Here is a 14512-nt window from a genome sequence, read left to right on the forward strand (position 1 = left end):
AACATATTAAAAGTCCCCGGCAAGCTCGGTTCTCCGTGCAAACGTAGTTACGCTCTCATTTTTAAATAACTAGCTAGACTGCTCTGAAACTTTGTACTTGCAATAGGATACGGTATATCTGTCTGTAATTAGTTTATGTAGCTTCAGATACCATTGTAAAAAATATACAGCGAATTTAAGATTTAACTATAAAACTCCCGTGAGACTCAAACATATTAAATTATGTATGTATGTGTGTATAAACTCTTTATTGTACAAAGACATAGAACACAAATATGGCACAGAAATAGGCAGTACAAAGGCGAACTTATCCCTTTAAGGGATTTCTACCAGTTAACCTTTGAGTAGATGAGAATTGATGAAGAACGGTAGACAGATATAGCACTGCGTACAATAGACTAGAGGAAAGTCAATAAATTTATAAAAGAGGGCGAGAATAAAGAAAATAATTATTATAAAATGGGTCACTCACGTATTATTAAATCGAATAGCTCGACATGTTTCGGTCCAATTTACGAGGACCGTCTTCACGGAGCATCAACGACACGTCTTCACTGGTCGAGGGCGCGCCGTGTAATGCGGGCCAAAGCTTAATTTAAGTTTTTCATACAAAACTTGTTTTTACTCTATTTTGTTTGTTTTATATAATAAAGTTATATATAAACTAATTACAATTCGAGGGGTGAATTTTTATTTTAGTTAAGGTTTAGGATAGGTAGTATATTTTAGTTACGTTTAGTTTATAAGTTTTGTTACTATATTTTTATTTAATTTGTTCCAATAAATATTACAGACCTAGATATACCTCATGTCATTGTATGTGCAAAGTTTCATTACACCAACACGTAGTTTTAAAATGAGAACGAAACTCCGTTTGTATGGGAAGGTGAAATTCGGCCGAGCTTTCCGGGTACTCTTAAGAGCCAACAGGAGCCGAGACCAAACTCAATTTTGAGATTTGAAAGAGAATATCGTCGTCGCGCTGACGGGGGCGGTACCGCGTACCGAGGGACTATCCCAGTGTGTGTGGTGCACGCACACCGACGCGCACGTTATTTGCGCTCCTCGCCGGCCTCACGCCGCTCGCGTTTTTAGTAACTAAATTCAATATCCTTCTACAACCTGCAATCTAATTAACATTTCGAGTTACAGAATAGTAAAAAAACATAACATAACATGGACATACAAGAAAACATTGTTGTATAAAAACATACAAGATAACGGCTGTTAAATTAATCCAATTAAATATTTTTAAATATGATAAACAAAAATATTAAATTATAGTCGTGAGTATTTTAAAAGTAAAACTCCCTTATACCTTGATTTTAAACAAAGTATTTTACTTATAACTTACTTGGTTCGTATGAATTAGTGACATACCTAATTAAAAAAGAAAGCTATAACTCCCGCGGGAACAATATAGGCCTTTTCCCTTCAGTACACCTGCATGAAATAAGATCTTTTCGAGCAAGCGTCTTGAATAACAAATTTGCCGCTCTCCGGCTCCGTTGAATAGAAAAAAAGAAAGCCTCAGGTTAGATAAAATTATCATAATAAAGAAACATGTGACATGTGATATTTCTTACTTTGATGTAATTATACAGTTTTATTGATGGTCCGTTTTTTTATTTATGTGTCAGATTTTGATAAAAATAGGTATAAATTGAAGAGCTCCTAATTCTGATCGGAATAAATATGAAACCCAATAAATAAATAAATAATAATAAATATTAAATCAATATTATAGGACATTCTTACACAGATTGACTAAGTCCCACGGTAAGCCCAAGGAGGCTTGTGTTATGGGTACTCAGACAACGATATACATAATATATAAATACTTAAATACAAATAGAAAACACCCATGACTCAGGAACAAATATCTGTGCTCATCATATCATATCATCGAACCCAGGACCATCGGCTTCACAGGCAGGGTCACTACCTCCTAGGCCAGACGACCGGTCGTCGCCCAATATTTTGGGACAATAGTCTAGTCTACAAAAGGTTCAAGGTGGTGAAAAAATAGTGTAAGCTGTTCGCATAAAAAAACCGCAAATCGATGTACAGGTTAGCCGTTTGGTACACGTATATACTAGTCAAAACAAAAATTTTGACCCGCAGTTCCTAAAAAAAATTCCCTTAGGAGGGGAGTGCTGAAACCTTTTTTTGTATAAAAAAAAACTTTTTTTTAAACCTATCGTATACTTCTCATCTATCATACGAAAGGGCTTTTTGAAGCGATTCTGAAAATATACCACATCATTGCATTTTAGCCATTTTTAGGGTTCCGTAGCCAAATGGCAAAAAACGGAACCCTTATGGATTCGTCATGTCTGTCTGTCTGTCGTCCGTCCGTATGTCACAGCCACTTCTTTCCGAAACTATAAGAACTGTTGAAACTTGGTAAGTAGATGTATTCTGTGAACCGCATTAAGATTTTCACTCAAAAATAGGAAAAAAAAAATTTTAGGGGTTCCCCATACTTAGAACTGAAACCCAAAAAAATTTTTTTTTTCATCAAACCCATACGTGTGTGGTATCTATGGATAGGTCTTCAAAAATGATATTGAGGTTTCTCATATATTTTTTTTCTAAACTGAATAGTTTGCGCGAGACCGAGAGACACTTCCAAAGTGGTAAAATGTGTAACCCCCCCCTCTAACTTCTAAAATAAGAGAATGATAAAACTGAAAAAATATATGATGTACATTACCTTGCCAACTTTTACCGAGAACTGGTTTGAACGAGATCTAGTTAGTAGTTTTTTTTTAATACGTTATAAATCGTAAACCGCTATTTACCTTTCACTCACGTTTCACATAAAAATACATTGTTTAAATTGTGTAATGTACGGAACCCTCGGCGCCCGATTCCGATTCGCACTTGGCCGGTTTTTTCTTAAATTGAAAGAAAAAGAATTTTCAAAACATACCAAGTTTGGGCTCCTCCAGATACGATATGGCAGATTTTTTTTGTACAAATGATACGTGATATCCTCATATGTAACCCCAAAAAAGCAATAAAAAATTTATTTAGTTTTTTTTTTTCAATACAAAGTGACACAGTTCTACTTAACCCTTTAACTTGACCCCAAACTTGGTGTGTTTTGAAAATTCTATTTGTTTTAATTTACAAAAAAATGGCTAAAATGTAATAATGTGGTATAATTTTAGAATCGCCTCAAAAAGCCCTTTCGTATGATACCACACACGATAGGTTTTTGGAAAAAAATATGTTTTTTTTTTTTTCATACAAAAAAAAAGTTTCAGCATACCCCTCCTAAGGGATTTTTTTTAGAAACTGCGGATCAAAAATTTTGTTTTGACCTCTTAGTATGCGTGTGCCAAACGGCTAACCTGTACATCGATTTTCGGTTTTTCTTTGAAATTGGGCTTGTACGGCTGCCACTAATAGAGATACTAACTCCTAAAAATACGTATGATACCTCATTGGATTCAGAATGATGTCTAGAAAAATGTATTCGAAGCGTTTATTCCCACATAAAAAAAGTTCAAAGCTATTAACAAAAAACGGCCAAGTGCGAGTTGGTTCCGTACCATTACGCAAAAAACGGCAAAAAATCCCGTTTGTTGTTTGGGAGCCCCACTTAAAAAAATATTTTATTCTGTTTTTAGTATTTGTTGTTATAGCGGCAACAGAAATACATCATCCGTAAATAAATATTGCAACTTTTTAGCTATCACGGTTCACGAGATACAGCCTGGTGACAGACGGACAGGCAGATTGACAGACAGACAGACAGATATTATTTTAAAGGTATTAAATATTCTTTTAAAAATTAGGAAATAATATGGTGTATTTAAAACATATCATGGAATATACTACGGTTATAAATTGATATTATGTAAAGTAATTTTTTCAACAAGTTAGGCAATTATTAAGTAACCACATTTTTTTCGAACTTTCGTCTTTGTTGTAAATTAAAAAAAAAAAAAAATAATTGGCGTAAAAAGTATTTCGCCTCGTGGCTTTCATGAGATCACGTCACAAAAGTTTTAATAAAATTAATACTTTGTTTAAAATAAATTTTTGAATAATAGTGAAAATTGTAAAATATAAAGCAATATAATAATACGTACTTAGAACTGATACTTTTCTAAATAAAGAATGAATAAACTAAATTGTGTAATTAATTTTTAGTGCAAATCACCACAATTTGCTTCTAAAGAGCAAATCTGTGACCAAAAATTATATATAGTTTTAATTTTTCGTTCGTATATATTCAGATTTGTGTATGAAAATGTGAAACTATTATTTCTAAAATAAATTATTCGTCCCTAATTTACACAAAATTTATACCAAATTTGATCTCATATCAAGAGATAGGTAGAAATAGAGGCAAACTGGACCGCAGAAGCCGACTTTTCCCCTCCCTTTTTGGGGGGTAGTCAGGACTTAATCTCGTAGCTAGTGCGTCAGCTCAGCTTTGTATGAACCAAGGAATAATAAATAGTGTTAAACGATATCCCCTGAGGCCAAAGTGCATACTCACTTTACTTACTTCGCCTACTAAGAGGCAAATCGCGACTTTGTTATGGTTTATCGATAACTTATCACATCACTAGATTATCGACTTTCAATGTCGACTATTGCCCATCACTTTTCTGTCCGTGTACGTATTTAGAAACTTGACCCCGCCCCTAAAATTAGTGCGATAAGGACAACTGCAGCTTAGGCGAAAAATCCTGCGTAAAAATCTCAAAAATCGAGGTATCGTACTCGACTGTTTCCTCCTCCAAAACTTAAGCAATCGTAACCAAATTTGGAAATCTAAATGATTATGAAATTGTCTGTGTCGGACTGTTTTGATTTTTTGGCTAATTGATACCAGTTTTGAATACCACGCCTCTCATTGCGGCATAGTCAGTGAGGCCATTTTTGGCCATGTTTGAAGGGCTCTAGCGCCTTAAAAAACAAAAATATCAAAAAAAGCAAAACACACCGACACAGATATTGACAATATTAATCTGTGTTGAAAAAATCATTCCTCTAGCTTCAAAAACCAGGGAGGAAACAGTCGAGTACGTTTGTATGGAGAAATGACCACTCCTGTTGGCTCTTAAATATGGTAATTTTCATTTGCAATAACGCCGAATGATTGTAAAATATCATGGCAATGACTTCGCAGTGCCATGAAATTTAATTGCTGAATAGCGTAATTATTGAAGAACTACATTAACTTGAACTTTACGTGGTTTATCAATTAAGTCCGTGGCCTTACTATTTATTTAATACCTACTTCATCCATATTGTTTCTTAGTTCTCGGAAATTTTTATGATGCTCAGTTGATTTCTAGGTTTTTATTACTGGTAATAATATGTTAATATAAAATGATTGCGTGCATTTATAAGTAGAGTTTATGATAATAGGACTGAATAAATGGAAATAAAACTTACTCTTGTCTCTTATCAACTAGGTAATTAGTATTATTATGCTCTAACATAATTACGCATTCGATTCTCAGCATACTCGTAGCTTAAGATAAAGATAAAGATAAAGCCAGCATAGCTCGGTTTATTTCGAATGATATTTTAAATGAAGATTCATCTAGACGAATTATAATTCTACAAACGTAATATAGGAGCTATATTGTTAACGATTTTGATACACTTTTCTAAAACTTTCATCATACAAATTTAAAGATGTAGAAGATTTTACAACCGTGCCGATAAGGATAAAGTGCAGAAATTATACTTTATACTAGGAAAAAAGTCATTTATTTTGTGAGGTCCCCAGGAAAGTCATCATCATCATCATATATTTAAGAGTAAGTCTCTTGTCGGTGGAGCAATTTCCATGTTTCGCGGTCCTCTGCCTTCTCTTTGACAACCTGATACGACACGACGTTGAGTTTTTCCTTTATTTGATGCATGTACTTTCTCCTCGGTCTTCCCTCCTTCCTCTTTGCTTCAACTTTCCCTTCTATGATGTTTTTGATAAATTCGTCGTGTCGTATCAGGTGCCCAAGCATCTTTCCTCTTCTATTATCCATAGTTCTTAAAGTCACATAACCTTAACTCACACTAAAAAAATGTTGACCCTTTTGTTTTGTCCACAGCTATCAAAATTCTGCCAGTTCTGCCGACGAAGAAGGGACGGTTCAGAAGTGTCAGTAGTCAGTGCAAAGTGCAGCGTCGGCTCCGGTAGGAGAGACTTCGTTTAAAGTGTATTTACTAGTTTAAGAACTGGATTGGTAAACCTTACCAAGTCATTTATCGAGCCAATAAACGCTAGCGATGTCGCTAGCGCAGTGTATAACGCAATGATGCATAATTATCGGTATGAGAGATGCATCGCTACCAAATACATATGCCCGCGTTAAACCTGGTAACCGGTCTTTGTCAAATACATAGTATCAACTGGTTCTCCAACTGGCTGACAGATTCTGCTACTGGTATCAAAATGTATGGTTTACCAGTTTGCCGCATCCATCTATAGTAATCCGGCACGAATCTATAGTTTTGAAATGGTGACATTTATGACAGATCCATTAGATATCAACAGCGATATCATGGTCGCGTTTTTATCACCGGTCATGTCATGCATCATATTCGCACTCGGCGTGGTGACAAATGATAAAGACCTGGCCATCTTAGCCCTTCTGGTTGAAATAAATTGACAAGACAACCGATTAAAATGGTTGCGATGAATTGGCTGCTGCATGGATTTGTTGTATAAAATGGTCGCGTTTAAGAGCTGTCACATTATAGACGCTCGAGACTGATATTAGTAACAGTATTATTATTTAAGATCGCTTCAGTGGTTTGAGCTTTCAGTATCATTTTGTGGCATCTACCGGCGAATATACTTTTAACCCTTCCAATGCTACACCTGTCGTTTGCGGCGCGTCATCTTGAACCTTGTCGCAATGCACGAAGGTTGATATTAGGCTGTAGCCGCGCGCGTCAGTTGAAGTATTTGGCGGTCAGTGTTAACAGAAATTTTATAGGTTAACCTTATTTCTTTAAAGTCTATATAATTATGGTCAGTTAAGTACGGTCATTCTCGATTACCCATACATTTTTGCATTAATTTTATATGGTTATCAGAGGTTGACATATTACGCAGAACGAATGACTGATGTTGCGCCGTTGTGATAGGTAGGTATAACTTAAATTTATGTGTAATGGAAAAATTACCTACTTACTGCATTTAAATAGTAAAGTGATGAAAAAAACTGTTTAGTTCAAGTTCCACAAAGAACAAATAAATTTAAAATTTTCGCTAACAGCACTGGAAATGGAATTGAGGTTTCTAGTGAAATTCCAGCGAGGGATTCCTAATCCAGATTATTATCCAAGCAGAATTCAGAACACATCACACCACAGGTATAAGTGGGTAGGTACCTAGCTTTGTTCGATCGTGAACTCATTGACATCCAATTACGCGTATATCGATATCTATGTCAAGTGTGTCACAACACTCGGCAATACCAATATTATGTCATTACGCTGGAGTCCAAACTATTAGAAGCGATCTAAACCACCTGTATGTGTGTAGCCCTTTTACATCAACTGACACGATATCGGGGAAAGAGTCCTTTTAAACCTTTTTGTGTCAGATAATATAAATGGGCTTTTAGAGTGAAAGACGCGTGATCTTTAGTTTTCTGTGATAGCGCCTTTCGAACGTTACTTTGCTGTTCTACCATGTTCCTTACTTTAACTCCACGGAACTCGTATATATGTTGACACACTGGCGTCCTTTGAGCGTCTATTAATCAGCGCTATGGAAAATGGTGTCGCTGCGCTGTTGTGCCAACGTTGCGTCGAGCAACATCCATAGAGTTGATTAGACGCAGACGCTTGGGAGACGCTTGTGTGGGGTGGCCCCACAGAGACCCCACACTGGCGTCTTTTGCGCGTCGGCGTTTAGTCAGCGCTATGCAAAATGGTGTCGCTGCGTCGAGAAACGTGTGGGGTTTCTCGTGACAAATGTATGGCGGTCGGCGTCAGCGTCAAGCATCCTCTGAGCGCCCGTTTCGTGGCCCCGTTCCTTGTAAAAATTGTATATTTAGGATTGTACAAACAGAAAAATGTCCATTTAAAGTTACCGTTTAGTTAAAACAGCTTGTTGTAGCTATGGTTGTTAATAGTTAGAGTAAGAGAATTGGATATTTTTATATCATTAATGATAGACGAGACCAAGAAGTTAATGGTTATTATGTAAGTTGATTTTGTTTGTGGAGTGCACTTTTTCCGAAGTTATTTTGTCCGAAATAGTCGTTTTTTCGAATGTATAATATCAGAAAACAACTAAGGTAAAGGAAATATTTCCTTGGCATACTAATATCACCTTAAACTTTTTGATAATAATTTCTTGGTTACATAAAATACGGAAGGCATTGCCTCCACAATTGCCACTCACACAGTATTCCGAATTTCCAAATATAAAATAATATTCTCGGACAAAATATTCAATTTTTATTAGTGTTTCCAATTGTTAAAGAGCTCATACAGACCGCTCGCTTCTGCATTTTTTTAATTTGACAAAAAATGTATTGTGCCATATTTATATAAAATAGTAACAATCATGGTGCATTTCCTTTCCTTTACGAGGGCTAGTCATATATTGTGTAATTATTAATGTTATAAACTAAGTTAATTTATTTATATTATTTTAAGTATAGTTTTAAATGTTATATGATATCTCATTTCGATATATGTAAGAACCTTCACTTTTAAATATACCTAGCTCAAAAACTAAAGTGCCCCAGACCCCTCATGACTTGCGTTGTCGCACAATGTCGAGCGCGACTTTACGTATGAAGTCGCGCGCGACAACGTTAGTCATGTTAGGAGGTCTGACCTATGTAGGAGCATTATAATATACTCTGGCAAGCACACATTGTCAATAGAAAAAGACACGAAATTCAAATTTTCTACGCAAAAACATGCCTACATTATTTTAAATTTGCCGCCTTCTTCTACTGACAGAAATGGCTTGCCAAACTAGATGTCTATTTGTATAGACAAGTTGACATTCAATGTTAATATTTTCATTTAATTACTTCAACTTACACAAGGGGCACTTTTTACTTGTTTTTGGTATAAGACTGTAAAATGACGGAACAAGAATACGTAATACGAAATTAAAATTCAATTTAGAGCGCGATAAGATAAGGGTTTGTACGAGACTCTATTACTTTACAAATTACTAAACAAATGAGCGTCACGACGGCGGCGGGGGACCTATCCGAAACGGTTTTGTGACATTACTGATTTAATGACATAGCATAGCTCTTTAAACTTTCGCGTTTTGAACACATATATAATTATACGAACGGGTCTATGGGGCTATAGCATAGCTTCTGAATTTTGTATCGCTCTCAGCTCTGAGAGCTTTTTACAATATAGTTAGTATATAAATTATAATATTAGACGGTCTCACAATGCCATATTTTTTTTTTACTTTTTACGACTTTTAAAAGTCCTGATATCGAAAAATTTCCAAGAACCATTAGACGCAAGGACGTCTCAAGTTTTGCATATAATAAAGTTATTACCCGTAACTTTAGAAGATCATTCATCAATTCGCCAACATGAAATTATGGCCAACACGTTTAACGTTAGAAAAAAACAGGTTTACAAAAATCTCACAAAAATATGATTGTTATATCAATATTAAGTCAACTGTTGCCACTATGTTTTGCATTTAGTTCTATTTTATTTAATTTTTACAATTTACTTAGCACTTAGCATGAGAATTTAGCTCGGTAACTTTATTCACTAAACTGTATCAACGATATTAGCGCGAGATTTTTGCATATAACAAATAGCGCTCAAAATGTTAAAATACTGAAATTACCAGTACCGGTGTCATGGTCGCGTTTTTGTCACTTGACATATCATGCGTCACTTTCGCACTTACGTACTTGTTAGAGCGTGACAGGTATGGTGACAAATGATAGACAGCCGTTTATCCGCAGGAGACCTAGCCAAGATGATCGCACATCGACAAACGCCAAAAAAAGTATCTGGATGACAGCTGGAACGAAAAGTCACGTGATCATCTCCATACGTTATTTCATTTCGATTGGCGTTTTCTATGAGCGAGTGTTATTTGTAGGCATCGGTGGCTCGTGGCATTAACGGCCCGGCCACGACATCGCGCGGCGGCGGCAGCGGCGAGCGGCGGCCATAAGTTGGAGCGAGACACAGCGATCGCACTTTTCGTTCTCACCTATGGCCGCCGCTCGCCGCTGCCGCCGCCGCGCGATGTCATGGCCGGGCCGTTAGGCAGCGTTTGACGTTTCTGAGTGATGTAACCGTGTAACAAGTAAGTTCGAGTAAGTTACAAGTCGAACAAAGGTAACCAATTAGAAAAAATATTTTCCATCATTTAATATATGACAGTCGTGATATCATCATCATCATCATCATATCATTGTTCTATCGCCCACTGCTGAGCATAGGCCTCTCCTCGAGTACGCCACTTATCCCGGTCCTAAGCCAATCTCATCCAGAATTTGTGATATACAATTAATATTTGTTCTAAATTATTACAAGTTATTCTATTTCTTCTATCTGTGAAAATCCACTTGAGGTCAGAAGTAGCGGAGATGTTACATGAAATTTAAGTGTAATTTATTCGGTAACACTATCAAAAACATGTCTTGTCAATTATGTAATTTTCAAAAGTTAAAATATGTCACAGTTAATATGTGAGATGTCTCATCACTAGTACTACCTAAATGCCACGAGCCGCCGATATCTAGACTTATTTGGCTAGGCCCGCACTTCGACACAAATTAAAGATGTCACCACATGTCGTTATAACTTGTTGAATAGGTCCCCGTCTCAGCCTAATCCCATCCTGTGGAACAAACCTTCAAAATTAACCCACGACAATAATTAGATTCGTAGAACTGTATTCTGTACACTGTATTCTCGTATTTTGTTTCCAAATCAACCTAATCTTGTAAAATTGAGATTATTTTATCCTTTAGGCTAATAGTGTAACTTGAACTTGAGGAGGGATGTTATTTTCGTAGCTTTTTGAGCGCATCCCAGGTAGCAGTGACGTCAGCGACGTCATAATGACGTCATAAAGACGTCAGCGACGTCATAATGACGTCATAAAGACGTCAGCGACGTCATAATGACGTCATAAAGATGTCGCTGACGTCATTATGACGTATAAATGCTGTTAGGGATTTGAATAACCAGGTTAGTGTGACTTTGTCAACAGTATGTCTGTCGCGTTGTCTTCTAGTAAGAATAAGTTATATTACTTATATTAGTTCCTATTTTGCGTTTTATTAAAGGATTGTAACCAATAGTCGTCTCTTTCTAAAGGGGCTCACTGATTATCAGTCCGCCGGACGATATCGGCCTGTCTGTACGGAACTGTCAATTTTTTGTTCTGACAGGCTGATATCGTCCAACCAACCTAGGCAATAGAGTATGTCTGTCGTAAGAACATATATATTCGTACCTATATAAAAATTTTATAAAGAAAAGTGACCTGTGGTTGGTTCTTTTTCTAACAATAATAATTTACTTTCTTTTTATTAAATTAGTGCCCGACATGCGATCGGCCTAACTCAAGAGATCAAATATTATACAGATTATACTCATGTTTTCCTGAAGCGATGCGCTCAACAAACTTTGAGAATAACAGTCCTAATGACGTGTAATTTGGCGAATTAGTCTAATTACCGAGGGTGTACTATGTAATGTATTATTGTTGAATGTTGATGCGGAATTTTAAGTAAATGACGATTTCAAATGTATATTTGTCTATTTTGCAAAACATGACGTTAAATAAACAAGCTTTATATATTGATGACTTTTATTATACTTACAATTAGGGTAAGACCGTCTGGTGCTGATTGACGCGTAATTTGATAGAATTATTAGGTGTTGCTGCAAGATGATTCTTATCTTTCTTTCTACCAGTGAAAAGGGAAATAACGTTGCAATTTCAACATATGAGCTTTTTAGGGTTCCGTACCCAAAGGGTAAAAACGGGACCCTATTACTAAGACTCCGCTGTCCGTCTGTCCGTCTGTCTGTCTGTCTGTCACCAGGCTGTATCTCATGAACCGTGATAGCTAGACAGTTGAAATTTTCACAGATGATGTATTTCTGTTGCCGCTATAACAACAAATCAATCAATCAATAATAATTTATTTCGAACAAATAAGTCCATAATGTAATATTGTCTTCGGTTACCGCGATAGTTACTCATGAAATAAAACTATGAAAACGGATTATATCGCGTATATTGAATTTATAATACATCCCGACGTTTCGAACTCTTTACAGCGTTCGTGGTCAACGGGTGACTGAGGAAAAATTACAAAATGCAAAAATACCCACATACTAAAATAATGAACAATCATAGACTACAAACTTTAAGGCTGGTTGTACATGCAAAATCGGTTCATAAGGCTAGTTATACACTATAATTATTTTTCAAGTAAAGATATATATATATACGCGATAAAAAACTATGCCGGCTCCAACCCTACACCACGGACCCGAGAAGATTTAATTCCCTCCTAAATTGTAGGATTTGGAATTAATATGGTATGGATTAGGAATTGGAGGTGTAGGGTTGGAGCCGGCATAGTTTTTTATCGCGTATATATATATATCTTTACTTGAAAAATAATTATAGTGTATAACTAGCCTTATGAACCGATTTTGCATGTACAACCAGCCTTAAAGTTTGTAGTCTATGATTGTTCATTATTTTAGTATGTGGGTATTTTTGCATTTTGTAATTTTTCCTCAGTCACCCGTTGACCACGAACGCTGTAAAGAGTTCGAAACGTCGGGATGTATTATAAATTCAATATACGCGATATAATCCGTTTTCATAGTTTTATTTCATAAGTCCATAATGTGTTAGTAACATACATACTAATACTTAAATCTAGGGTTAGTACAAACATAATATTAAAATAGAATTTTATATAATGGGGCATGTAGCTGCACCCAGTGCTTCAGCCACGGTGAGTCCCACCGGTCGGCCAACGTGCAGAGGATGGTATTCGAGCTGGCGCGCCATCGCCTCAACAGCGAGCTACACCGCTTCCTGATGATCGCGTGGAAACCATCGATCCGTCCCTCCGTGAACATACCCGATGCGCTACAGTGTCGCGGCAGCCCGAATACCACCCTGTACGCGTTGTTGTACTGTACCCGCAGAGCGCTGTATGCCTGCTGCGTATAACTGGTCCCACGAATGTATTAAACAATAAAGATATCTAATCTAATATTGATACGGTATTTACACCCCCTGGCACTGACTAAAATTACCGACTTGGTTTCGCATTACATCTCAAAACTTTTTTGTAGAAGAAGAATTGCGTTGCGAGACTGGCATCTTTTTACATGTAATGTTTTTGATGGGATTGGGATACCATAGTTAAAAAAATACAGGAAATTTAAGTTTTTCATACACAACTTGCTATTGCTCTATTTCGTTTGTTTTATACGTTGGAGCTATAAAAACTAATTACAGACCTAGATATACCTCATATCATTGTATGTGTAAAGTTTCATTACAATCCAACACGTAGTTTTAAAGTGAGAACGAAACTCCGTTTGTATGAGAAGGTGAAATTTGGCCGAGCTCGGCGACTCTTAAATTAGATTTACTCCCAAATTGAGCTAGCCAATAACCAAAAACCACGTAGAGACTTTTCTACATAAAAGTGAGTAGAGTTCTTTGCACCGACTTGAACAGGACAAAGTGAGGGAGTGTCATTAAAATACTATACTTTCATAGAAATTTATTTTGACATATCCACACTTTGTCATAACATCATGCAGAATTAGATTAGTCCGACTCTGCCTACGACTACCTATCTTTATTTTAACTTAGAATAAACACGAGCAAATTCAACTGAAAAACTTCACCACAATCGAATGAATTGCTGATCAGAATTTCATTAGAAAAATCCTTATTCATTAGTTTTCAGATAAATCCCGTTCCGTCCATTGCCGTGAACTGACGTGTAATTAAATCACTGGAATCAGAAGTCCAGAAGAATACGGTATTATTGGTTTTTCCACCATGTTAAATTTTTTGTTATTCTGGCGATGGAAGAAAAAGAAAAGGTGTGAATTTCCATTGCTTGGTGGCGGACTGACCGGGGGCGAGAAAGCGGGTATAAAGCCAGGGATAAACTAGTCACTAGGCGAAAAATGCACCTGCCACGACCACAGAATAAATAATAGTACTACCGTACAGAAAGGAAACTTCCTACAAGACCGAAGTTTGACATCGGTTCAGGGTCGAGGGTTTCCTTAGCCAAATTATCCAATCAAAGAGATATTTTGTGAGCAGGTTCGATAATTATTTTTAGGGTCATAAACGTCTATGACCCTAACAGACAGTCTGACCTGTGAAAAAAATGAAAAAAATATTTATTTTGCACACACAAAGATGGGAATTTGCAGATGGAGTATACATGATGATGATGATGTTTATTGTTTCATTCTCAATTGCTCAAAGGTTGACTGGAAGAGATCC

At 36.4% G+C, this 14512-nt stretch overlaps 1 protein-coding gene across 1 annotated transcript in view; it reads left to right on the plus strand.

Moving 5' to 3' along the window:
• The window catches only part of LOC134745925 (G-protein coupled receptor Mth2-like), a 184173-nt gene extending 175447 nt beyond the window's left edge, over window positions 1-8726 (plus strand). The window contains exon 10 of the mRNA XM_063680042.1: window positions 6084-8726. Within this exon, the coding sequence (XP_063536112.1) occupies window positions 6084-6188 (105 nt within the window). The 3' untranslated portion in view covers window positions 6189-8726. The remainder of the gene's footprint in view (window positions 1-6083) is intronic.
• The last annotated feature ends 5786 nt before the right edge of the window (window positions 8727-14512 follow it).

This window comes from Cydia strobilella, chromosome 12, assembly GCF_947568885.1.
Source record: "Cydia strobilella chromosome 12, ilCydStro3.1, whole genome shotgun sequence".
Lineage (NCBI taxonomy): Eukaryota > Metazoa > Arthropoda > Insecta > Lepidoptera > Tortricidae > Cydia > Cydia strobilella.